A 27,208-nucleotide genomic window follows, 5' to 3' on the forward strand; every position below is an offset into this window, starting at 1 on the left:
TGCTAAAGTTATGCATCCGTAGACAAGGCCAATTGCTAACGAACCATGATGTTGTCCACATTAAATAGACTCTAGACTTATTCACTATCCGACATTGATGGCTAATGGTAGTTCCATCATGATTAAATAAGAATACTTTAATTTAATTTCTTTTCCCGAAAACTATTGCAATTTCAAATAAAATAATTGCCTTGAGTTCTAATATTTCAATATAATTTTTTTTTATTCTCTTAAAAAAAATTCATATAAATTATGTCAATGCTAATGTATTTGCATTAGATAAAAGTAATGTGTTTATTGAGTGAGAGTATGATTATTTTGTGAATAAGTAACTTCTTATCGTTACGATTAGACATTGATAACAATTAACATTTTCAAATATATTCTTAGCATTCAAATATGTTAAGCGTTATCATTTGGGTCAGAAACTTAGAAGTACTTTATAGTCAAATCTAAGGATCTAGATCATAGAAACAAGCATTACAAATAAAATGACAATATCAATTATCAAACAAGAATAAAATATTATATTTAAATATCACACCGGTACATAAGAGTTTGAAAAAATTATTCTCAATCCCAAAGCGTAGAATTAGTCCCTCATGTTGGCTATTACAAGCATGGAGAACAAGAAAAAAAGATTCAGGATGTTTCTCCTTGATGACTGCCTCCTGTAGGGTTTCTAACACCTTTTATTCTCCCAATTGGATTCCAATCCACCCAATTGATGTCTAGAGTTGTTCCTCAAGCCTCGTATTTAACCTAGTTAGGTTGTGGCTAAGTGACTTCTCGCCTGGGTGTTATTAGGCTCACCTGGGCGAGTTGCAAGAAAATAGGCCCAACGTCACTGGAGTGATCTCGCCTGGACGAGATAGGGCTCGCCTAGACGAGATAGGGCTCGCCTGGGCGAGATCCTCTGGGAGCATCTGGCTTGGGCGAGTTTAGGTGAGCTTGAGTCAGTGTTTGTGCGTTCCAGCTTTGTCTATTCTTCATTTGCCCTTTCATCTCCATTCTTCCCTAAAATCCTGAAATTAACACAAATTTGGAAATAAATCATTCTTATTGAAATTAAAATCGCAAAATATGTATTAAAAAAGGGTTTTAATTCATCAATTAGGGGTTATTTTAGTTATTTTATCAATTAATATCTATAAGTGCTTATATTTTAATATGAAATATTATAGAAATCTGACACTTATCACCCAACCTTCCAGAAGGATGACAAGGAGCATGACATAGGATCCAGGGCTAGGTCAGGATCAATCCATTTCCTATTATTCCTTAGAGGATTACTAGTAGCAGAGCCCACATAATTGGAGCTGAGCACCAGCTAGTTTCATTTTTTATTTCACAAGATTATGGTGTACTTAGTATAAATTGGGCTTGACCACTTGCTTAACCACTTGGTTAAGTTCGTGTCCAGTGGCAATTTTCTTTAAGTTACACCATATTCTGCTAATAAAAAATCATAATACAAAGTGAAACTCCTAAAATATGTGTCAATCTAAAATCAACTCACATCACTTCTCCACCATGAGCTTTAGTACATGAGAAAAAGAGACTCCTTGTGTTACACGTTGATCCCTTTGAAACAATTCACTAGGAATCAATCAAGGAAAGAATTGTCGTCAACATACAACTCACATTGGTTAGTGGATCAACATTAATAACACAACTCCTTTTAGTGTTGGCTTTGGTTTATAGAATACAGACCAGTATTATAACAAGCGTTTGTTATAAGAGCCCTAAGGTTTTCATTTGCTTATTAAACTCCAACATTAAGTTTTATGACAATTCCTAGGTGACTTATTAGCCCAATGGACCAATTTGTTGGCTTATTCATCGATAGGGCAAACCAAAACTTATGAACTTTTGCTTCCTATACCCAATCAATTATAAAATGTACTCAATGAATTTTTGAAATTCCATAATTTGAAATTTATAATTGAAAAAGAAACTAAAAAAAACCATAATAAAATTTTTTGTGTTCTGGAAATGAAATTCTATAATAGAATTGGAAAACCAAAATCTCATTACAGAAAAGAAAATCTATAATACAAAAGAAAAAAACATTTCGAAGAAGGCATTTTGAGTAACATAATTCATAGACATATTCCAAAAAGAGATTCTATAATAATACACATTGTCGAGGGTCGATCCCCCCTAGACCCAATACCAAAGCGTTCAACATATAATACTTAAAACAACAATTCAAAAATAATTATAATACATTATATTTCAAACTTAATACATTATACAACACAATACACATTATTGATGGTTGATCACCTTCGGACCCAATACCAAAGCGTTCAACATATAACAATTAAAAAACTTAAAACATAATACATTATATTTCAACTACAATATAATGAAACTAATTTTCTATATAAATAATTGTAAACCAAATAATAATTAAAATTAAAAGAAAAATATTTAAAAATAAAAAAACTAATCTGGCGTGGGAACGAACCGTGGCGGTAATGGCAATGTGGCGGTGGCAACAAAACCCCTTCGATGTGGATGCTCTGATGACAAAATCGCAGTACTTGCAATGCGACGACAATTGTGATAGGGGCAGCGGTGGAGGAAACATGAGTCAAAGAGAAACTACGCAAGAAAATTTTGTTTAAGTGCGAAGTGATCAGTGAGAGTGCGATGCAAGAAAATAGGGTAAATAAATATATTACAACGATTATGAGTAATAACTGGTGTAATATATCCATATTATTTTCTTAAAACTTTTTGTTTACTCTGAAATGACATATTACACTGGTTGGTTTATCCAACTAATGTAATATGTCATGCTTTAATATTTTCAAAACTTTTTTTGAATTACGAGATGACATATTACATTAGTTGTTTCATCCAACCTATGTAATATTCCATGCTTAGAGTTAAAAAAATTTAAAACTTTTTTTTAACTCTAAGAATGGCATATTACATCGATTTCTTCATCCAACCGGTGTAATATGTCATGTTTTTATATTTTCAAAACTTTATTTTTTTAATTACGAGATGACAAATTACATCGGTTGGATGGAGAGACCCGTGTAATATGTCATGTTCATAATTAAAAAAAAATTAAAACTTTTTTTACTCTAAGCATGACATATTACATCGGTTGGTCCATCCAATCGGTGTAATATATGTCAAATATTTACGAAAATGTCATCGCGTTTTTGTTTACACCGGTTTTCATTTAACCCACCTAATATGATGGCAACCGTCTAGCCTCGAAACTTTCGACCAAGAAGATAGACAAAGATCGAGCTTTAATGAAGAGTTTGTAGAGTCTTTTTCTTTTTCTTAACCATGTAAAAATTGTATAGAGTAGTTAGGAAGTTTTAGGCCTTTTATTTTGGGTCAAAGTAGAGAAGGATGTAAATAGAAAAGAAAGTAAAGTGTAAAATAGTAAAAGAGGGGTGCAAATAGAAATGTAGGCAAGGAAGGCATGAGGCTCCACATGTCTTCTCCTCAATTGAGAGAATTTGCACCAATAAGGTGGTGACACTTGTCACACTCTCATTTTAGAGGTTTTGAGAAACTTTCTCCTACAAATATGAGTTTCTTGTACATGTATTTTCAACTTGGAATTGGTAATGAAATGCTGCCTATTTTTTGCCATTCTACTTGTTCTTAAGTTCTCCGTAGGTTAGTCTTCTTCAAGACTTAGCCTAGACTTTTTCCTATTGAATTGGCATCACCTCTCACTCTCACAAATTTCTAACTCCACTTCAATCCATGGAAACTTCTCTTGAGTTTTGTTAATGCTTTCGTTCATCAGATCTCCTTCATCATGCATCCAACAAAAAAAAAATTACAAAGATCACTACTATTTTACTCATTTTTTTCACACAAACTATTTTCAATATCAAATTATTGAAAATATTCTTATACTTAGTGAATGTTACTATTAAGATTTTAAATAACTTTTTCTTGTGGGTTCGATATTCATCATTCGAAACAAATTATTACTTCAGACTCGATACACTTATCGTAAAAATGGTAAAAATGGATATGTAAATATATATGAACTTAAAACCATTTTTAGAACTACACAAAGATGAGGGCAAATAGAACATGTTTAAAATTCATATTTCTCTCAATTTGATAATTCCAATATATCTCAGTTAAATTTAAATATGTTCAAAGCAATTATTTTCTAGAGAATATACTAAAGATTATTTTCTTTTTTTAAAATATCTATTGTTATTGTTTACTAAAGTTAAATCTCATTTTTATAGTTTAGGTTTAATGAAAGACACATTAAACTCTTATTAAAACTTCGGAATCCACTTATTTTTATTTAGATGCTTACTAATTTCGTATTTGAATTACCTTGTTTAGACTAATATAAGGATATAAATTGCATTTAATTCATTACAAGCTTTGTTTAAATTTTTAAAACAAATTTTAATATAAAAAAATATAACTTTTTTTAGTTTAGATTTTAAACATTTAAGACATGTTAAAGATAAAATAACATTTAGAACTATTTTATAATTAAAGAAAAAAAAAGGTTTACCGTAAGAAGAGAAGCGTCTAATGACAGAAAAAAAAGAAAAGAAATGGAGGTCACGGTTATACTGTGGTGTAGTCAATATTATTTTAAGGTTTACTATTCCATGCATTGTCACTATTAGATAATAATAAAATAAATTAATAAATAATTAAAAATATAAAATAATATTTTAAAAATTACGTAATTTTATTTATAAAATTAAAAATCTTAACTAATTTTTTAATACGTATTTCAAATTTTAAATGTTACATAAAAAAAAAACTGTTGTAAGTGATGGAAGGAGTCAATTTTGGATGTATACATTTAGAAACTTTTAGGAAATTCCTCAACGACAGTATGTTTATATTATTTAATTTATTTTTTTTCTTCTTGAATTTCATCTTTTAAATAAATATTTATATTTATATTTTTTAAAATAAATTGTCAACTTTACTATATGAATATTTATGCTAAATCTAAAATATAAATAATATGTTCAAAAATACTTTTTATTTAGAATTTAAATTGTAATATACAAAAATATTAATTTATAAATACCAATCATATAAACTAATATTATTATCTTATGTGTTTCGCGTGCTAAAGTTATGCATCCGTAGTACCAAGGCCAATATCTAACTGAACCATGATGTTGTCCACATTAAATAGACTCTAGACTTATTCACTATCCGACATTGATGGCTAATTGTAGTTCCATCAACATGATTAAATAAGAATACTTTAATTTAATTTTTTTTCCCCAAACTTTTGCAATTTCAAATAAAATAATTGCCTTAAGTTCTAATATTTTAATCTAATTTTTTGTGTTCTCTTTAAAAAACCATATAAATTATGTCAATGTTAATATATTTGCATTAGATAAAAGTAATGTGTTTATTGAGTGAGAGTATGATTATTATGTGAATAAGTAACAAATTTATTGTTGTTAATCTTTATGAAAAATATATTGCATCATTTTGGAGCGGAATATATCAATTAATAATTTTATAACGAGTGTGCACTGAAGTATAAAGAAAGTATGCATTTATTCTTATTTATAAGATTTTTATAAACTTTATATTCTTTAAGAAAGTTGATTAATTTAGTTAGTGGCATTGAATTTGTCAAAAAAATTACTGGTCTTTCAAAATTGTCCTTCATATCTTTTAAATTAATCATTTATCTCATCTATGTTGAGGAAAACTTATTATTCTAATATAATTTCCTAAAAAATGTAATAAAATGGATAAACTGTAAAAAAAAAATAAAAAAATTGGTAGGCTTAGGTCTGATTTTTCACTAAGTAAACAAATCTGAATCTGACGTGTGTGAATGTCATCAGAAATTTTTAAATGTATTATTACCTGAGTTACGAATTTGTAAATTTTAGCAAATATTTTGGAACAGGCTTAATAAATTTAAAACGTTTAAAATGAAATATTTTAAGTTCTCTGAAACAAGATTTTATGATGACCGTTGATGGAGGCACAATTGGAAGTAATCCAGTTCAATTACAGGTGGAGATTTAAATAGGTTAATCTGTTGACTTTCAATGGATGTATTTATAGTGGTCATTTATTGAATGCCCAGTGGCCACCAGCACAAAATAGGAACAGTAATAACAATAATAAAAATAATAGTAAATAAATAAATAACAACAACTATTTTTATTTAATGTTTGCTATAAAGCGGTCTTTAAGATTAGAAAATATAATTAGAAATCATGGGGTTGAAGAAGAAGACCCATGTATGTATATGTTGAGAGTGTGGGAACATTGGTCTTGTGCACCTCTTGTTTGTTTGCACATGTTAATGTTAAGAAAATGTTACCATGTTTGGTTATGCTTAGCCGTTATCTATAACTTGCTACAAATAAATCGGGCTGAGGGTGGGGCACAACCATATATACGTGTGTGTTTTTCTAAAGGTAACACATGGTTAAACAATTGATTTTTCTTTTAATGTTGTTTATTTTCTTTCGGTCATGCTTTTACGATTTGGACTTTGACTATTAGTCGAAAGTGCATTTATAAAAAAAATTCCATCGTTTAAATGAGTATTTAAGTGCTGTTTACATTATAATATTATCTGATTTATTGTGTATTAATTATTATTTTTTCCTTAAACATTTTTACATAAATCAATCGATTGGGATATAATATTGTAAAATAATAGGGAATAGAGTGGTAAGTGGACCTAGTAGGAGCAGGTAAAGGTAGTGTGAAGGTGTAGAAATTGAATATTTAGTGTGGATATATGAGACATGGAGAAGAAGGACGATGGAATGGGCAGAAGAGAAAGAAAAGTGGAATAGGGGCAGGTACAGAGTGCAGTGTGAATCGATTGGGCAATTGGAAATCGGAAATGAATGAAGTTCGTATTGATTGCAGCTCTGCAATCCCACCCAATAGTTCAACTACCACCTGTCCACCAAGATAAAATAAGTAGTACAAAATACTGCAACTTGTGGATACAGTTTGTTGTATAAAAAAGAATTGAAGGAAAATGTGAGTTAGTGTTGCGTAGAGATGAAATTTGTTGAGTGACAGTTGGTTGAATTAAAGAGTAGTAAGGGTAAAAGAAGGAAGTTGGAAGTTTTAAAAGAGAGGGCCCTAATATATTAACACCGTCGCAAACAGTAAATACATACACTTTAAACAGTATAATAAATTATTATTTTATTATCTTAATTTAAATTTAATTATTATTATATTATTACAAACATTCTTAAATGTATTTTTTTTCCTATTCATGGTTTGAAGGGAACTTTTGTGTAAAAGAGAAAGATGGCCCCACCTGGTCACAGCCTCTCGTCGAATACCTGTCATCTTCCTGAACAATCCGTACTCACAGTAATTACGTTTGCTGAAATTATTCAATACAATTACACGGTAGACCACACCCATCCCACCTTCTTCATGTTATATAACCACTTCATATGCACCATTCTCCCTCACCCCTATGCTTCCAACAATGCACCTAAACGACCTCCTTCTCCTCGCCTTCGCCTTCCTCTTCCTCTGTTGGTGGTGGCGCCGCTGCACCACCACCGGGGGTGGCCCCAAGAACCTCCCCCCGGGGCCGCCCGGTTGGCCCATCGTGGGGAACCTCTTCCAAGTCATCCTGCAGCGCCGTCACTTCATCTACGTCATCCGCGACTTACGTAAAAAGTACGGCCCAATCTTCACCATGCAGATGGGCCAGCGCACGTTGATCATCGTCACCAGCGCGGACCTCATCCACGAGGCGCTCATCCAGCGTGGCCCACTGTTCGCGAGCCGGCCCCAAGACTCCCCCATCCGTCTCATCTTCAGCATGGGGAAGTGCGCCATCAACTCCGCCGAGTACGGCCCTCTCTGGCGCACCCTGAGGAAGAACTTGGTGACCGAGATGATCACCCCGCTGAGGATTAAGCAGTGCGGGTGGATAAGAAAATGGGCCATGGAGGCCCATATGAGTAGGATCCAAAAGGAGGCCCGTGAGCAAGGTTTCGTGGAAGTGATGAGCAACTGCAGACTCACCATCTGCAGCATCCTCATCTGCCTCTGCTTCGGCGCCAAGATAGAGGAGAGACGAATCAAGAGCATAGAAAGCATCTTGAAGGATGTCATGCTCATCACGCTTCCAAAGCTTCCAGACTTTTTGCCCGTGTTCACGCCGTTGTTCCGGCGCCAGGTGAAGGAAGCCAGGGAGTTGAGGAAAAGGCAGGTGGAGCTGTTGGCGCCGTTGATAAGGAGTAGAAAGGCCTACGTGGAGGGGAGCTTCTCGGGAAGTGAGATGGCCAGTCCGGTGGGTGCTGCTTACGTGGACTCGTTGTTCGAGTTGGAGGTGCCTGGACGAGGACGGTTAGGGGAGGAGGAGCTCGTGACGCTGGTATCGGAGATTATCAGCGCCGGGACGGACACGAGCGCAACCGCGGTGGAGTGGGCGCTGTTTCATTTGGTGACGGATCAAGAGATTCAGGAGAGGTTGTATAAAGAGATTGTGGAGTGTGTGGGGAAGGAAGGGGTGGTTAAGGAGAGTGACGTGGAGAGGATGCCCTACCTGAGCGCCGTGGTGAAAGAGACTTTCCGGCGTCACCCGCCGAGCCACTTCGTGCTTTCCCACGCTGCCACTGAGGATACTAAGCTGGGAGGGTATACGGTGCCGAAGAACGCGAGTGTGGAGTTTTACACGGCGTGGTTGTCGGAGGATCCGAATATGTGGGAGGATCCGAATGAGTTCCGACCCGAGAGGTTTTTGAGCGGGGATGGAGTTGACGTGGACGTAACGGGAACAAAAGGTGTGAGGATGATGCCGTTCGGTATAGGAAGGAGGATTTGTCCGGCGTGGACTTTAGGCATCTTGCATATAAACTTGTTACTGGCTAAGATGGTCCAGGCTTTCCACTGGTTGCCCAATCCAAACTCCCCACCCGACCCGGCTGAGACATTCGCTTTCACTGTTGTCATGAAGAACCCTCTGAAGGCCGTTATTGTGCCTCGATCCATTTAATTTCACAAACACTTTATTTCTCGTTTTTTTTACCAAACTAGGTTAATTTTATAAATTAATTAATAAAATAAATAAAATTTTAAAAAATCATTGAAATGAGTGAGTTGTAATCAAATTTAAGTTTGAAGTTAATTATCCTAAGTCGTGTGAGCGAGTATAATACAATTTTTTTCATGTGTCAACTTTGTACAATATATATATTTCATTAAACTTTTAAAATTTTATTCATTTCAATAATTAATCTAGTAAAAGAATTTCATTTCTCACTACCTATCTACACTATTTTATTGAAAACATTACAAGAAAATTATTAAATAAAAATTAAATATAAAGATAATAAATAATTACTCACTATATTAACTAAACTAAATAATAATTTAGAGATTAAAAAATTATTCATATTTAAAGTGGTTTCTATTATTAATAAAATTTTATAAAATAGTTTTTAAATTTGTATCTAATCATTAATTACCAAGATTTTACTTACTACTTTATATTTTAAATTATGATTTTTTTAGCTTATAAAATGATTTCTAATTTAGTTAAACAGTAACTAATAATTTTTGTTCTAAAATTAGTTTCTAATAATGATTTTCTTGTTGTGAAAGTATTTCGTCACCTTCCTACTCAAGGTCATATCTATATTTTTTATTTTTTATATCAGCAAGGTCATATCTATTAAATATATTATCCAATTTATATCCTCTCATTCTATCTGAATACCTCGTCATTTTAACACAATATTTTCCAATTTTATGTTAGAAATAAAAAAACATTTGTCCTAAGTATTTTATCCATGTCTATGCAAAACTTGTAATAACACAACTACAAAATAATTACAAAATAAAAGAGTCGCTCATGTAAAAATGATTGAGAAAATTATTTATAAAATATTAAAATAGTTTGGAAGGGTTTAGTTTAGACATTTATGATTTGTTTACCATTTATTGACATTATTTTTTAATTCACCATTTATATCATACAATTTTTTATCATTTAATAAAATTAATTTGTAATTGTTTATGTACATGAAGCTCAAACAATAAGCTAATGTATATATGGAGTTGAGATAATAAGGATTACCGGTTGAACAATTGATTCATTCTTTTTGGTCATATTTGCTTCTCCTTTTCTTTACTCCTAAGTCTCAAGTTTTGGCTCTTGATAAGAAATGTATCTACAAAAGATACTCCGACGCTTAAGTATCGGGTGCAATGATTGCAATATTAATAACATACATTTGTTTTGTTTTATGTATTTATTTATATAATTTGTAATGGACTATATCATTAATTTATCGTATTTAATCCGTATAATCATAAAAATAGAATTACTTATTTGTCGCATATTTATTTTTTTCTTAAAGTTTTTACCTTAACCGGTCAAAGAACCTTTGATATCAGGTATTAGATGTCATTCGCCCCAATTAAGTGTGTAGGTGGTAGTTTTTTTTTGTTTTTTTTTTATTTTGTATATTAAATGGTGTGTTGTATTGTAATAAATTTGATTTCATTTAATGATTAAAATAATGATATTTTTTCCCGTGTATAAAAAATACTGCTTTTAAGAATGATTTATGGCGATTATTATTTATCATCTAGGTAGATTGACGAAACAATTTTTACTATAATTTAAAATGATTTTATAATTTTTTTATATAATTATAATGGTGTAATAAACTATATATATGGGGTAAAAAAGGTAAATGGTAATTTTGGAGTGCAAAGTGTTGCATACTATTGTGAGTAATTGAGTATGTGTATAATAAATACATGTTTTTTACTATATGTGCCTCAGGAACTGTTGCATGGAATGTCCTCTTGCACTGTCTTAGAAATAAATGTAAGTTACTGGTCATTGTTTCCTCTTTTTTAACATTAAACAGATTATGTTTTTTCAAACTCCAAATTCATTTCCCGCGCAAAATTTATCAATAAAGAAATTAATCCTAAAGTTTTGGTATTAATTTAAAATGATATAGAGTAAATTAGATTAAAAACTCCTGAGATTTTTTTAAATTATATTTATTATAATTATTGAAGCGTCACAATAAGTTTAAAACCTGAACGAACCTGGTTAATTATGATTTGGGTTGAAAAGAATATAATTTAGTGGATAAAATTGAACTTGATTCACTTAATATCTAGATTATATGAAATTGAGTCAAGTTGGAAGTAGGTTGATCCTTAATCCATCAATAACTTTTTTTTATCACTCTTTTTCTTATAATTATTTACTACTCTGAATTATGTAAGTTGAGAATTTGATATTTTTAAATATTAGAATGTTGTTCAATTATGTTTTAATAATTTGAATATTTAATTTATTTGTTTGTCAAATTATATAGGTTAATATTTTGATTTTTACTTATTATCTTTATTGTACTACCAGATGGCCGTAAGGCCGACTAGACCGGATAGACGACAAAACCGACTAGACGACAACAGGCGAAGCTAAACGCGTAATTAAGCATAAACAACCCAACTTAAATGATAAGCACGGTTAAGGCTCAATTGGGCCTTCGTTTGGACCCTAAAGCAGGCCCACAGCGGCCATAGCCCACCTAGAGCAGTATAAATAGCAGAAGAGGCACATCACCCAAGGTAACTATTCACTCCCCACTCTTCTGGTACTTAGCTCTCGGTCTGACTTGATCGTCGGAGTGTCTTCGCAGGTACTCCCCCCATCGTGTCCAAGCCGAAGATCCAGCTGGAAGAAGACCAACCGGAAGACCGACAAGACGAGAAGAACAACACAAGACATCATCAGAAGAAGTGTTCTGCAGGGTCAGATCTTGTAGGAACATTTTGGTGCCCACCGTGGGGCCGAGAAGACTAACCCCACGAATTATCCGCATGGTGACTACGAGGAACATGACGGGTAACGATAGGAATGCACAAGAAGAAACCAGCCGTCCAGACCCTATGACGTTAATCTTGAAGATGCAGCAGGAAATGGAAGCTTTGAGGAAGGAGAATGCTCAGATGAAAGAAAAGCTTGCTAAGAAGCCGGAAATACCGGAAGCTATGGATAATATCCCCTCAAGAGATCATGCGAACACGAATACACATGAGGCCGGGAGCTCGTATCAAGAAAACGTAAGGCCGACCTCAAATAATGCGCTAAACACGGCGCCTAGAAGAAGCCCCTTCACTGAAACCATCCTTGAAGTCCCCTTGCCGAGAACCTGGAACAACCCCACGTTGGATAAGTATGATGGATCCACGGATCCGGATGAGCATGTAAATGCGTACCTGACACAGGTCGGCTTGCATACGGCGGAAGACGCGTTGTGGTGCCGAATATTCCCCACCTCACTTAAGGGGGCAGCCTTGAGCTGGTTTACTCGACTGCCAGCTCAATCCATAGATTGCTTCGACACACTTGCGGCTAAGTTTGGAGCACAGTTCACTACCAGCCGACCACACCACCTCACCTCGATCGCCTTAGTGAATATTCGGCAAGAGAAGTCGGAGACCTTGAGGGCCTTCATGAACAGATTCAGCAAAACAGCGTTAGACATACGAAACCTAAGTCCCGAAGTGGCGATGCACCACATGGTGACTGCGCTGAAGCCGGGACCATTCTCGGACAGTTTATGCATGCAACCGGCCGCAACATTGGATGAGTTGCGCCAAAGAGCCACCAAATACATGCAGCTGGAGGAATTGAAAGAGTTTCGGAGTAGAGCTCAGGCGCCCGATGAACCTGAGAGGAGGAGAGACAGAAGCAGGCCAACACATTTTGGGAAGCCCAGAGACTTACCCAGGGGACCACGTTTCAACCGTTACACCCCCTTGACTGCCGAAAGGTCAAAGGTCTTAGAGGAAGCTCTCAATGCAGATCTCCTGAAGGCACCAAGCAGGACTCCTACTCCGTTGAGTGCTGACCAAACCAAGCATTGTAGATACCACCGCAATTTTGGGCACACAACGGAAGATTGTTGGGCACTGAAGGATAAAATTGAAGAGCTCATCCAAGCTGGTCATCTGCGACGCTTTGTCCAGACAAGCCGAGAGGAGAGGAAAAACGAAGTTGATCTGGAAAAGAGAGAAGGGCGTAGGGACACGCAGGCAAACGAGCAGAGAGGCCGAAGAGGCCGGGACGGCCGAGAAGGACGAGGAGCAAGAGATCATCGAAGAACCATGCCGGCACGGGGAGTCATAAACACAATCGCCGGAGGTTTCGCGGGAGGAGGAACTACATCATCCTCCCGAAAAAGACACCTCCGGGCGGTCAGTTCGGTGTACTCCATCAGCAGAAGCAACAGGAGAAGCCTGCCTCCCATGCATTTCACGGATTCGGACTTCAGAAACATAAACCCGAAGCACGATGACCCTATGGTAGTCACCATCGAGGTAGCCAACTTTGTCATCATGAAAACTCTGATAGATCAAGGGAGCTCTGTGGATATCTTGTATTGGAAGACCTTCCGAAAGATGGGCATATCTGACGACGACATTGTCTAGTATGATGAACAAATCATTGGCTTCGCGGGGCAGAGAGTTAACACCAGAGGATACATTGACCTGGACACCAAATTTGGAGAAGGAAATCGAGACTGTCGGACGATCAAAATCAGATACCTGCTTGTCGACGCCAAAACGTCTTACAATATTTTGATCGGGCGATCCTCTCTCAACAAATTGGGAGCTATAGTCTCGACACCTCACCTGGCCATGAAGTTCCCAGCCGACAACCCGAGTAGGGGCCGAGAGGTGGTCACTCTCCATGCCGACCAAAAAACTGCTAGAGAATGTTACGCGACAAGTTTGAAGATTCTGCCACCGCGAACACCCACCCGGAGGGCCGAGGTTCATCATATATCCTTGAGTGATGACTTGGATCCAAGACCTAATGACGAACCCCAAGTGGAATCCAAGGAAGAGGTGGTGCCATGCCGAGTGGGCCGAGCAGGTCAGAATACACGTTTGGGATCAACCTTAGGAGAAGAGGGAAAGAACATTATCACAGCTGTCCTATACAAAAACACAGACTTGTTCGCATGGTCGGCAGCCGACATGCCGGGAATAGATCCTCGCATAATCTCGCACAAACTATCAGTCTGTAAGGAGGCTAGGCCGGTAGCCCAGAAGAAGAGAAAGTTCGTGGGAGAAAAAGGACGGATAGTCGAAGAGGAAACCAGGAAACTACTGGATGCTAGGTTTATCCGAGAAGTGCATTACACCACGTGGTTGGCAAACATCGTCCTGGTGCAGAAGAACAATGGAAAGTGGCGAATGTGTACTGATTACACCCATCTTAATAGGGCATGTCCAAAAGATGCATATCCATTGCCAAGCATTGACCGGCTGGTAGATGGCGCAGCCGGTCACAAAGTGTTAAGTTTTCTTGATGCATACTCTGGGTACAACCAAATACGCATGAATCCGGCAGACCGAGAGAAGACAACCTTCATTACCGACAAAGCCAATTTTTGCTATGAGGTCATGCCTTTCGGCCTCAAGAATGCTGGAGCCACCTATCAGAGGCTCATGGACCAGATGTTCCGAGATCAGATAGGAAGGACTATGGAAGTATATGTTGACGACATAATTGTAAAATCCGATAGCGTGGAACAACACGCCAACGACTTGGCCGAGGTCTTCCAGCAGATAAGAAAGTATAACATGCGCCTTAACCCAGAGAAATGCGTATTTGGAGTTGAAGGAGGCAAGTTCCTAGGCTTTATGCTGACAAGCCGAGGAATCGAGGCGAATCCGGACAAGTGTCGGGCCTTGGAAACCATGAGAAGCCCGGAAAACCTGAAAGAAGTTCAGCGGCTGGTGGGAAGACTGACGTCCTTGTCCAGATTTATGCCTAGATTAGCGGATAAGATCAGACCAATCTTGAGGCTCATGAAGAAAGCAGAGAAGTTCACATGGAGTGAAGGTTGCGAAGAAGCTTTTCAAACGGTAAAAAAGGCGTTGGCCGAACCGCCTATTCTAAGCAAACCCGTCCATGGGATCCCTCTACTGGTCTACCTGGCCGTGTCGCCGGAAGCCGTAAGTGCCGCCATAGTACAAGGCACGACAGAATAAAAACCAGTCTACTTCATTAGCCGAGTACTATAGGATGCGGAAACCCGGTATCAAATGATCGAGAAGGTAGCTCTAGCCCTCGTCCATGCCTCCAGAAGGCTACGACAATATTTCCAAAGTCACGAGGTTATAGTGCGAACCGACTTCCTCATCAATAAGATTTTGCAAAAACCCGAGTTGGCCGGAAGAATGATTGGCTGGTCAGTCGAGTTGTCCGAATTCAGCATTAAATACGAACCACAAGGACCTATCAAGTCCCAATGCTTGGCAGACTTCACTTCAGAGTTACAGCAATGCCAAGAACCTGAAACCATATGGGTCTTGCATGTCGATGGCTCCTCAAGTAAGAAGGGTGGGGGAGCCGGAATTGTTCTGGAAGGGCCAAAAAATATACAGATTGAGCAATCTTTGCGTTTTGGTTTCCCTACTTCGAACAATCAAGCAGAATATGAAGCGCTCATAGCCGGACTGTTGCTGGCAAAAGATGTGGGAGCTCAGAAGGTGGAATGTCATACGGACTCACAACTCATGGTCGAGCATGTCAATGGGAACTACCAAATCAAAGATCCTCTGCTCCTGAAATACTACCACAGAGTGGTTAACATCATCAGTCAGTTTCAAAACGTCAAGATAAATCATGTGAAACGACAAGAAAACCTGAGGGCCGACACCCTGTCCAAACTGGCAACCGCTAGGACGAAAGGCCGACACGCCTCTGTCATTCAGCAGATCTTATCGACTCCGTCGGTCCCCATCGGGGAATGCATGGTCACCGAAAAGGGAGAAGACGACTGGGTGTCCGACATGAAGAAAGCTGTCAAGGACCGTGAAGAAGGGAAGGACGACCATGACTTACACCTATCCAGGAAAGCGTCACGGTTTGTTATAATAGGAGAAGACTTATACAAGCGAGGATTCTCAACCCCTTTACTCAAATGTGTGTCGAAAGTAGAAGCCGAATATATTCTGCAAGAATTACACCAAGGGGCGTGCGGGTTACATTCTGGGGCCCGAACAATGGCGACGAGAGTCCTGAGGGCCGGATACTATTGGCCTACGCTAAGAACAGATTGCACCAACTTTGTGAAAAAATGTGTAAGTTGTCAAGAGCATGGTCCGCTAATCCACCCACACCCTTACAACCTGCAAAGCATCAATTCTCCCTGGCCTTTTGCCCTGTGGGGGATGGACATAATAGGTCCCTTCCCCCAGGCAACCGGGCAAAGGAAGTTTCTACTGGTCGCAGTGGATTACTTTACAAAGTGGATTGAGGCGGAACCCCTTGCAAACATCACAGCTAGGCAAGTCCAGAACTTTGTATGGAAAGACATCATCTGCAGGTTCGGAATCCCGCAAACCATCATCACGGACAATGGGAGACAATTTACTGATCGCAAGTTGGCCGAATTCTATGAAAGCCTGGGCGTCCAGCACAAGACAAGTTCAGTGGAGCACCCGCAAACCAATGGCCAAGCCGAATCTGCTAACAAAGTCATCCTGAACAAACTAAAGAAAAGACTTGGCAGTGCCAAAGGTAAGTGGGTAGAGGAGCTCGTAGAAGTTCTCTGGGCATACCGGTGTACCCCCCACTCGGCAACTGGGGAAACCCCGTACAATCTCACCTACGGCACAGACGCCATGCTGCCGGTTGAGGTTGGAGAGCCGACAATCCGAAGAGAACTCCACAGTTTGAAGATGAATGAAGAGTGTCTAAGAGCGGAGTTGGATTTGCTCCAGGAAGCACGCGACAGGGCCAAGATAAGAGAACAAGCTTGCAAGCAGATGGCCGCGAGAAGATATAATTCAAAGACTAAACCAAGAGCCTTCCAAGAAGGAGACCTGGTCTGGAGAATGAAAGGAGAAGCTCGCAGGATCCCAGCAGAAGGAAAGTTCAATGCAAACTGGGAGGGTCCCTTCAAGGTCAGAGAAAATCTCCAGAACGGCGCATATCGCCTAGAACACTTGGATGGCAGAGAAGTTCCCAGGACGTGGAACGCGAGCCATTTGAAAATGTATTTCAGTTAACATGTATTATAGGTGTACTCTTTCCTACCTTCGATCTTTTTTCCCAGAGGGCTATCCCGAGGGTTTTTGATTGAAGAAGGTTTTAACGAGGCACCACAATCAATGAAATCATGTTTATCACTCAAAATTCTCTGGCAAATCATTAATACAAGAAAAAATAATACCTCTCGGCCAAGGAAGAATTCACCCAAGTGAATCCCTGCCGAGAGTACAACAAAAAACCTCTCGGCCAAGAGAGTTCAAGATAAACCTCTCGGCCAAGGAAGAATTCACCCAAGTGAATCCCGACCGAGAGTGCAACAACATACCTCTCGGCCAAGAGAGTTCAAGATAAACCTCTCGGCCAAGGAAGAATTCACCCAAGTGAATCCCTGCCGAGAGTACAACAAAATACCTCTCGGCCAAGGAAGAATTCACCCAAGTGAATCCCTGCCGACCGAGAGTGCAATAAAAACCTCTCGGCCAAGGAAGAATTCACCCAAGTGAATCCCTGCCGAGAGTACAAGAAAAACCTCTCGGCCAAGGAAGAATTCACCCAAGTGAATCCCTGCCGACCGAGAGTGCAATAAAAACCTCTCGGCCAAGGAAGAATTCACCCAAGTGAATCCCTGCCGAGAGTACAAGAAAATCCTCTCGGCCAAGGAAGAATTCACCCAAGTGAATCCCTGCCGACCGAGAGTGCAATAAAAACCTCTCGGCCAAGGAAGAATTCACCCAAGTGAATCCCTGCCGAGAGTACAAGAAAAACCTCTCGGCCAAGGAAGAATTCACCCAAGTGAATCCCTGCCGACCGAGAGTGCAATAAAAACCTCTCGGCCAAGGAAGAATTCACCCAAGTGAATCCCTGCCGAGAGTACAAGAAAAACCTCTCGGCCAAGGAAGAATTCACTCAAGTGAATCCCTGCCGAGAGTGCAACAAAAAACCTCTCGGCCAAGAGAGTTCAAGATAAACCTCTCGGCCAAGGAAGAATTCACCCAAGTGAATCCCTGCCGAGAGTGCAACAACATACCTCTCGGCCAAGAGAGTTCAAGATAAACCTCTCGGCCAAGGAAGAATTCACCCAAGTGAATCCCTGCCGAGAGTACAAGAAAAACCTCTCGGCCAAGGAAGAATTCACCCAAGTGAATCCCTGCCGACCGAGAGTGCAATAAAAACCTCTCGGCCAAGGAAGAATTCACCCAAGTGAATCCCTGCCGAGAGTACAAGAAAAACCTCTCGGCCAAGGAAGAATTCACCCAAGTGAATCCCTGCCGACCGAGAGTGCAATAAAAACCTCTCGGCCAAGAGAGTTCAAAAGAACAACCTCTCGGCCAAGGAAGAATTCACTCAAGTGAATCCCTGCCGACCGAGCGTGCAATAAAAACCTCTCGGCCAAGAGAGTTCAAAAGAAAAACCTCTCGGCCAAGGAAGAATTCACCCAAGTGAATCCCTGCCGACCGAGAGTGCAATAAAAACCTCTCGGCCAAGAGAGTTCAAAAGAACAACCTCTCGGCCAAGGAAGAATTCACTCAAGTGAATCGCTGCCGACCGAGAGTGCAATAAAAACCTCTCGGCCAAGGAAGAATTCACCCAAGTGAATCCCTGCCGAGAGTACAAGAAAAACCTCTCGGCCAAGGAAGAATTCACTCAAGTGAATCCCTGCCGACCGAGCGTGCAATAAAAACCTCTCGGCCAAGAGAGTTCAAAAGAAAAACCTCTCGGCCAAGGAAGAATTCACTCAAGTGAATCCCTGCCGCCCGAGAGCGCAATAAAAACCTCTCGACCAAGAGGGTTCAAGATAAACCTCTCGGCCAAGGAAGAATTCACCCAAGTGAATCCCTGCCGACCGAGAGTGCAATAAAATCCTCTCGGCCAAGGAAGAATTCACCCAAGTGAATCCCTGCCGAGAGTACAAGAAAAACCTCTCGGCCAAGAGAGTCTCAAAGAAACAATCAACCGTACAACAATAAACGCGTATACAAGTAAGCGAAAGACGACATTCCAATTAAAAACAACTCATTCATTATATTCAAAAGAAACCGGCTACGCCGTATCGGTTACACAAAAAGAAGGGGGCCACGACTTTACAAAAAATAACAATTAAACGCGACCCATGCATGGAGAAGCAACCTAGCTATCGGACTCTAGGTGTTCGACCTCAGGAGCTGTCGGGGGAGCTAGAACTTGAGTTGAGCTTGGAATTTGGTCTATCGGCATGAGTTGGCCTTCGTAGAAATCCTTGTCGACATCGAATTTCCCTTCATCCAAGGGAACATTATAGAAGAAGGCCGCTTGCCGAAGGGCTTTCTTAAAGCCAAGTTCATGTTCCTCCATGACGCTATCTTCGGCCACCTCTAGTTCCTTCAGCAACTTCCCTATCTTCTCTTCGGCTCGGTGGTTGGTAAGGGCCATGTCCGAGAGGCTTTCCTTTAAGCCCTTCACTTCGTTGTCAGCCTTCTCAGCAACCTCTCTACCAGCCCTCTCGGCCAGTTCGAACTTCTCTTTCCACCTCACCGCCTCGGCCTCTAGGGCTTCCTTCTGAGCCACAAGTGTAGCATTTTCGGTCAGCTTTGTTTTCAAGCTGGCCGACGACTCGTTCAGCTTAGCCCGGAGTCCCTCCACCTCGGCTGCATTTTTGTCCCTCTTCATCAAATCGGATGCCATCCGTTTGCCGAGTACCAAGGTCCTAGAGCACAACTCCATGAAGGCGTCATGAACTTGAGAAGGGCGTGCCGACAAATACGCATCTTGCTGGTAAGGATTCAGCATGATGTTCACCTTCTCGGCCACATTAAGATCGTGCTCGAGAAAGTCAGGCCCGCTCGAACCCGGTCCCCCGGGCAATCGGCCCCTCTTAGGAGACTTTCCAGATGAAGAGCGCTCCCCATGGCGCCGAGAAGACTTGCCACGATCCTTGCCATGGTCTTCTTTCCGTTTCCTTGGGTTGGTCGGACGATCGGATTCGACAGCCGGCACTATGGTAATGGGGATAGCAGCCTCGGCATCCGGTGTACCCGATCCTCCCGGCGTATCCCCCCTCGCGGCCATCTGTGCTTGTCACTTCAGGCGAAGCTCTCGGAAATAGTCTTTCTTTCCACCTGGCGGCACCAAACTTGCCATTATACCTGAAGGACGAAAGCAAAATTAGTCATGGTAAAGCGCACAATAAGACAAGTAAAGACACATACCGTCAACATCAACACATCTATCAGGGGACAAGTAGGCACGGACGAGGGACCGGGTTGGAATCTTGCGAGGAAGGTGGTCCAACACCGATAACACTTCCAAGTCGTCATCGGTCATCAGGGACCTCGGCCATAAATTGAAACGTGCCGGATCCTTCGTCCAATAAAAAGGAAATTTAGGTGTCTCACCATCAAAGAAAAATTGCCGTCCTCCCTCCTCAATGACAACCTTAAAGAAACCTGTCTTAAAGTTCTTGTAGGATGTCGTATAAGGAGCGAAAAGGCTATTTTTTGTTTGGCCGACAAGGGATAACCAACATATTCGGTCACCCGGCCTAGTGCCAAAGAAATGCAAAAAAGACCTAGCTGTCGGCCTAAGACTCAACACGTCGCAAAGCAACCGAAAAGCCTGGATTGCGGCCCAGCTATTCGGATGCAGTTGCGTGGGGGCTACATTTAAAACACGCAGCACTTCCATGGTGAAACTATCAAGAGGAAGACGGATATGCATATCCGAAAACAAACAAGAATAGAAATAGAAAAAATCCTTTCGCCCTTCCCCCCTGCCCAAACAAACAGTCTCAAACTCTCGACACCTGCGAAGAGCGAAAGCACCACTAGGCACACCATCTAACACAATATCTACGCTATCTACAAAATCCTGGAGCAACGAAACTTTGGTAAAGACAGAGAAGAACTCAAGAACACTACTATGTACCCATCTATACTCGGCCTCTCGGGTTTCCTCCCCTGCGTACCCACTCAATGACAACGACTCTGCGGGTTGTTCACTTTCCCGACTCAAAGGGCCGACAGCCCGAGAAGAGCCTTCGGCATTCTCGGCATCTATGACAGGGATATCATCAGCCAATGGCCTCTCCCTATCAGACCCCCTAGACACAGAAGGACATGAGGCAGCAGTCGAAAGAAAAGACATTGTTACCTCCAGGAAACTCTTCAACCAATACACAAGGAACGCAGGAATATCACTCGGCTGTCGGACTCTCGGAGCTAGTTCATGAATCACGTGAAGAAATCGGAGCCCACTGCCACTCCTATTTATAGGTGAGAAAAACGAGAAGGCGAAGCGTCACAACGAATGCCCACCGTTGGATCCACATGCAATGAACGCGTGAGATCCCACCCAGCGGTCACATTCCACAGTACCACGCGCACGCGCCTCGAGTACAAGCCAATGTACTCAACCAAAACAAACTGAAGGCTCACGGCAATTCGACTCTACGTTACATTTTAGCCAACTCACTTGAGCCTGGGGGGCATATGTACTACCAGATGGCCGTAAGGCCGACTAGACCGGATAGACGACAAAACCGACTAGACGACAACAGGCGAAGCTAAACGCGTAATTAAGCATAAACAACCCAACTTAAATGATAAGCACGGTTAAGGCTCAATTGGGCCTTCGTTTGGACCCTAAAGCAGGCCCACAGCGGCCATAGCCCACCTAGAGCAGTATAAATAGCAGAAGAGGCACATCACCCAAGGTAACTATTCACTCCCCACTCTTCTGGTACTTAGCTCTCGGTCTGACTTGATCGTCGGAGTGTCTTCGCAGGTACTCCCCCCATCGTGTCCAAGCCGAAGATCCAGCTGAAAGAAGACCAACCGGAAGACCGACAAGACGAGAAGAACAACACAAGACATCATCAGAAGAAGTGTTCTGCAGGGTCAGATCTTGTAAGAACATTTATAATAATGCTTGTGATAGAAGTGAACAATTTTGGGTCAATTAATTTTGATTGTATTGAAATAAATATACAAAATAATTTGGGAAATAAAACATACTTAAGTGGATCCATTCACATAACACACCAACATGTGGTAGATCAAAATAGTTATAAAATTTTTGATTAAAAAAAAAGTGATCAGTTAGGTTGATTTGACTTAATTTTAACTCAATTTATTACTTCTGAGTTAGGTTGAGTTGATTTAATTTTAACTCAATTTATTACTTTGACACCCAACTCTTAAACTAGTGCATGTGTAAAGCTAATAAAAAATACATCTGTAATGTAATTTATAAAAATATGTTGATAGTTTCTTGTAGAAGTTTACCTTAGTATTTGTTATGTGATAACTTGTTTTATGAATATTTATTAAAGGATCAAATAGATACACCAAATATGTATAATACATAAGAATATCTTCATTTTATATAATCACAAAAATATTACATGCATCAATTATTAATATTACAGGATGATTTTTTTAAAGGTTACAAAATATATATATATATAATGATATATATATATATGTATATATTTATAAGTCATTTTTTTAATTTATAATAAAAATTCATATAAAGATTAGTTCTAAATTCTTTAGAAAAGGTTATATTAATTATGCTCTAAAACCTTATTAATTATAATAAAATTTTAACAATACTCAAATTTTCATCTATGCTATCCCATATTTATTATTTTTAAAATTCATACAGCAACTTGTTTGGATGTATATATTTAATTTCATAAAAATATTAGAACATCACAAAAATTTATATCTCGAAAGCCTAAATAGAAAAAAGAGAATAGTATACAAAGAGAAGTGTGGTATTATTATAAATGACGAGAAAGATAGAATATTTGTTACTGCGTCTAGACTCTTCATTAAATAATTTATATATTTTTCACAATTAAGTTAATCACAATAAAAATATTTTTTTTTCTTAAATTAAAAATGATAAGTAGTACTATTGAAAATAAATAATATTAAATATTTCATTTTAAAGATAAAAATATAATTATTTCAATAATAAAAATATAAAAATAAATACAATATAAAATGGCATATATATATTATTTAATTTATATATAGTGATTTTCGTGCTTAATAAATACAAATATTTATTTTTATTTTACTTTGAATTATATTTAAAATTTACAACATGTTAACTATGCTAATTAACTTTTTGCTATATATTTCACTATAAAGTATAGAAAATTATATAAAAAAACCTTCTCTACTCACCATATATAACGAAAAATAATTGCCAATTAAAAAATTAAAATAAACCAAAAATGAAAAGAAGAAAGTATGTTAAATGATGAAAAGACAAAATAATGAGATGTGTTTGCAGTTGGCGTAGTAAATAGAATCACCCTTAAAGAGTGAAGAGTAGGCCATAACAAAACAAACAAATTGAAATTGGTAGTTGGATGGAGGCAGTTGAAACTAATACTCTCAACCCCATTCATTCTCTACTATTTCCACAAAAGGAAAATAACAATTATTATAAGGTCTTAGATTAGGATAATAGACACGTCCAGATACTTTAAGATGAATTAATAAGGTAGTTTAAGAAGGAGTTTGTCATAGAGTTACACAATTGGTTAATGATGTAAACAACAAGATTAAATGCATCTTCCCATAATTTGAGAGACATATAAGCATTAACCAACATTGAAAGAGACATGATATGTTTATGTTTTCTCTCAATTAACCCATTTTGTTCATGAGTATATCAACACTTGAGTCCATGACTGATTCTATGATGTGAAAGAAAACTATAGAAGACACTGGATTTTCATACCATAGTCAATCTGTAAGCATTTTGTTTTCAAAACAAGTTGACATTTTCTTAAATTGTGTAAAGCATGAAAAACTTGTGTTATATTAGATAAATTTAAGTACACTACAATGGAATTACATACCACTAAGATTTTTTTTTTAATACTCTCATTTTTATTATACTTATTATTATTAATATAATTTATACATATTATTATTAATATTATATTTATATTATTAATAATATTATTATTATTAATATTATTATTAATATTATTATTAATATTATTATTAATATTATTATTAATATTATTATTAATATTATTTTTAATATTATTATTAATATTATTATTAATATTATTGATCTTGCAGGGGATTCGAACGTCGAAGGATTCGCCACGTTAAACTCTATCTTCTACTTCCTTAACCGCGGCAAGTGCAAGAACACTCCAAGCACTCCACAAGAACTCCAAGCAAACCTGCGAAACACACCAAACGGTGCCTCTAGCGGCCGATTCCACTCCGACGCTCAAGTCAACATTTGTAAAACCACCAAAGAACTAAGAATCTCTGCGAGACTCGTGTGCACTTTGTGTGTGTGTAAACTAGTAACTTGCAAGAACAAATTTTACCCCCTTTTGCATGAGCGCGGAATGCCTTTTATATACTCTGTTGTGCGCCTAAGTTATCTGTGCATGAAGTAACTTAGCACGTTTCTTCAACTAGGTGGTCCGTGCAACCTCAGTGCGAGTACCAAGTGTGGCTTGGCTAAGCGCACGCACCAGGCATCACCTACTGTGTGAACGATCACCTCTGCTTTGCACCATGCACATTATGGGTTAGGGGAGCACCAATCACCGATTGGCCTACTATCTCTCTTAGGCCACTCTCGTGCACGACACTACAAAGCACATAGCTTCTCCTTTCTCTGATACTCTGCCATACAAGGCTCGTGTGCAACGCTCTCGCTGGGAATCACCCTTCGTTTCCAGCTTAACTGCGCGTAACACGAAAACCCGACGATCATCACTCACCCTAGATAACCGATCGGTTCCCCATAGCGTCACGCCTCCTGCTTCCAGGCGCTTATCTAGGCGGTGATCGCGCATCCTCTCTGACCACCGCCCCTTGATCATCGATCACCCCCTGGGTGACTCTCTCAATGACACATCCGCTTCCCTGGCCCACGTGTCCCACTAAGAACGGTCCACGTGGCTATCTGTTGCTGATGTCACCGACTACCGATGACCGACCAGATCAATTATTATTAATATTATTATTAATATTGTTAATATTATTAATATTATTATTAATAATAAGTATAATAGATAATAATACTAAGGAAAGTGTTTGGGGTAGTGGTTAAATTTTCTTTGGTCATTGAAGAAACCTGGTTTTGAATCCCATTCATTACAAATTTTATTTTATGGTGCCAAAAGTTATATCCGTATGTAATACCTGTTTACATACAAAATTTAATTCTCGCTTCATGGCATTTTTCTTGTAGTGGTATATTTGGGATATAAAAAAATAAACTTAATACCTAAGTTTGCCGAAGGGATTGGATAAGGTGCCCATATATCATAAAACATTATGTGTAATGGTTGATAAGTAGTATCATATTAGGAAAAATGTAGGTTATGAGATTTTCCACAACTCTATAGGTATTGAAACTATAATTCTTAAGAATAGATGCATTAGACATATGGATGAAATGTTAAATAATTTTGAAATTTGCATGACTTAATGAAGAAGGTAAACTTAATTTTGAGAAGTATTAGTAATAAAAGTATATATGTTGCAATTAGAAACATAATTACAATTTGACACATAAGCATAAAAGGATTTGTAGAAAGGAGTAAGGAGATAAATATCTTCAAAAATACTTTTATCAAGAATAGATTTGGAGAGTTCCAAGGTGGAAAAGAGAAGATTTCCCTATGAATCAAGTTTTGTAGTGTTAACTGATCACAAGGAGAGAATGAAGGTTCACCTGCAAAAGACTATTTGTAGTTAGTAAGAATATATGATATTTGTAAGTATAAGAGAGTATGAATATTTTAGTTGAGTGAGTACTTCCTGAGAGTTATCACCTATTTATAGGTCTTCTTTAATTCAGACTATTAGGAAGATATTAAACAATTATTATGAGATATAAATGGATTTTATACTAGGATCCTAAAATCAAGTTATGATTCGATTTATGTGTCTTGAATATTATATTAAATGAGCGATTATTGGTCTTGATAAAGTTTCTTGATGTTCATTTGAACTCCAATTGTGACTTGACTGTTTGATTCAAGCATGCTAAATTTTTGCGACGTTCACTTGAAATCGGATAATAGTACTTAATCGTTTGTTTCAGGTTTGATAAAGTTTCTTGATGTTCGTTTGAACTTGGATTGTGACTTGACCGTTGGTTCAAGTTTGATAAAGTTTCCCGATGTTCATTTGAACCTGGGTTGTCACTTGACTGTTTGGTTCAAGTTCCATAAAGTTTCCTGATGTTTGTTTGAACTTGGGTGATGATGGAACCCTAAGTGAAAGGGTAACCACTGAGCTAGCCCAACTTTCAAGAATGATGACTAGGACCTAGGCCTAGGTCAGGTTCAGCCCATAGCCAGTGCTTCAGAGCCTCTTATTCCTTAAAGAGCAGGGCCCACATAATTGGACCTAAGCACCAACTATTTTCCATGCTTTTGATTTCAGTATATTAGAGTGTACTTAGCATAAATTGGGCTTGTGCCTAGTCCACATAAACCTAGCTTCTAGAAACACATCCCAAAACCGCCCCTTGCCTTCATTTAACCTAGTTTCTAGAAGATTTTCTATAGTTTGGGCAGCACCCTATATTGACCTACCTTCTAGAAGGTTTCTCTCATTGTCGCCCCCTACGCTTCACTTTTGCTCTCCAAGGCACTCTTCAATAAATAGGGTGTCTTGCCTCATTGTAATGACATTGAAATTGAAGTAAAGAAACGCTATCAAAGTGATTCCTTATGTAGTTTCCAAACTTTTTCTAGGTCTTATCTTGAGTAGAGAATACTTCAAGTGGCGACTCCTCCTCACTCATCTTGGAACTCTCCCCATGGATGACTGGTTGCTAGAGGCGAAAGGTGCACCAACTTGAGGTTGCACGCTTTGCGCAAGATCACATCCCGACTTGCATGCAAAGGAGTATATCTTTCAAATCTCCCAAATCGTTTTCTTTTGAAAGAATGTTTCAAAGTGGCATCTACCGAGGCTTTCACCATTTTCCTTCTTGAATTAACATTCTCTTGCTGTCATGTATCGAGCAACTCGGTTGTGGAGTTCATCCATGTTAGTAGAAGGATCCGTGTAAAGGGTGTGCATGGCTACAATCAGATGTGTTGATCAAGAGTGATCAAAAGGTTTGAAGAATCCAAATCCAAGGTGTTTGATGAAAGGCTGGTGTTGCTGCTATGTGTGG

General features: G+C 38.6%; 2 protein-coding genes across 2 annotated transcripts; both read left to right on the forward strand.

The window, feature by feature from the left end:
• The first annotated feature begins 7,364 nt into the window (after nt 1-7,364).
• On the forward strand, nt 7,365-9,180 carry LOC137806683 (cytochrome P450 77A1). Its single transcript, XM_068606917.1, has one exon. It carries the CDS (start codon nt 7,466-7,468, stop codon nt 8,996-8,998), a length of 1,533 nt encoding a protein of 510 aa, XP_068463018.1. The 5' UTR covers nt 7,365-7,465; the 3' UTR covers nt 8,999-9,180.
• Nucleotides 9,181-11,871: 2,691 nt separating this feature from the next.
• Nucleotides 11,872-13,467, forward strand: LOC137839121 (uncharacterized). The gene has a single exon (XM_068648249.1). The coding sequence runs from the start codon at nt 11,872-11,874 to the stop codon at nt 13,465-13,467; it is 1,596 nt and encodes a 531-aa protein (XP_068504350.1).
• Nucleotides 13,468-27,208: the final 13,741 nt, after the last annotated feature.

This window comes from Phaseolus vulgaris, chromosome 3 (assembly GCF_000499845.2).
Source record: "Phaseolus vulgaris cultivar G19833 chromosome 3, P. vulgaris v2.0, whole genome shotgun sequence".
Lineage (NCBI taxonomy): Eukaryota > Viridiplantae > Streptophyta > Magnoliopsida > Fabales > Fabaceae > Phaseolus > Phaseolus vulgaris.

Coding starts and splice junctions, on each gene's coding strand:
- LOC137806683 (XM_068606917.1), top strand. CDS start 7,466: ATGCTTCCAACAATGCACCTAAACGACCTCCTTCTCCTCGCCTTCGCC.
- LOC137839121 (XM_068648249.1), top strand. CDS start 11,872: ATGACGGGTAACGATAGGAATGCACAAGAAGAAACCAGCCGTCCAGAC.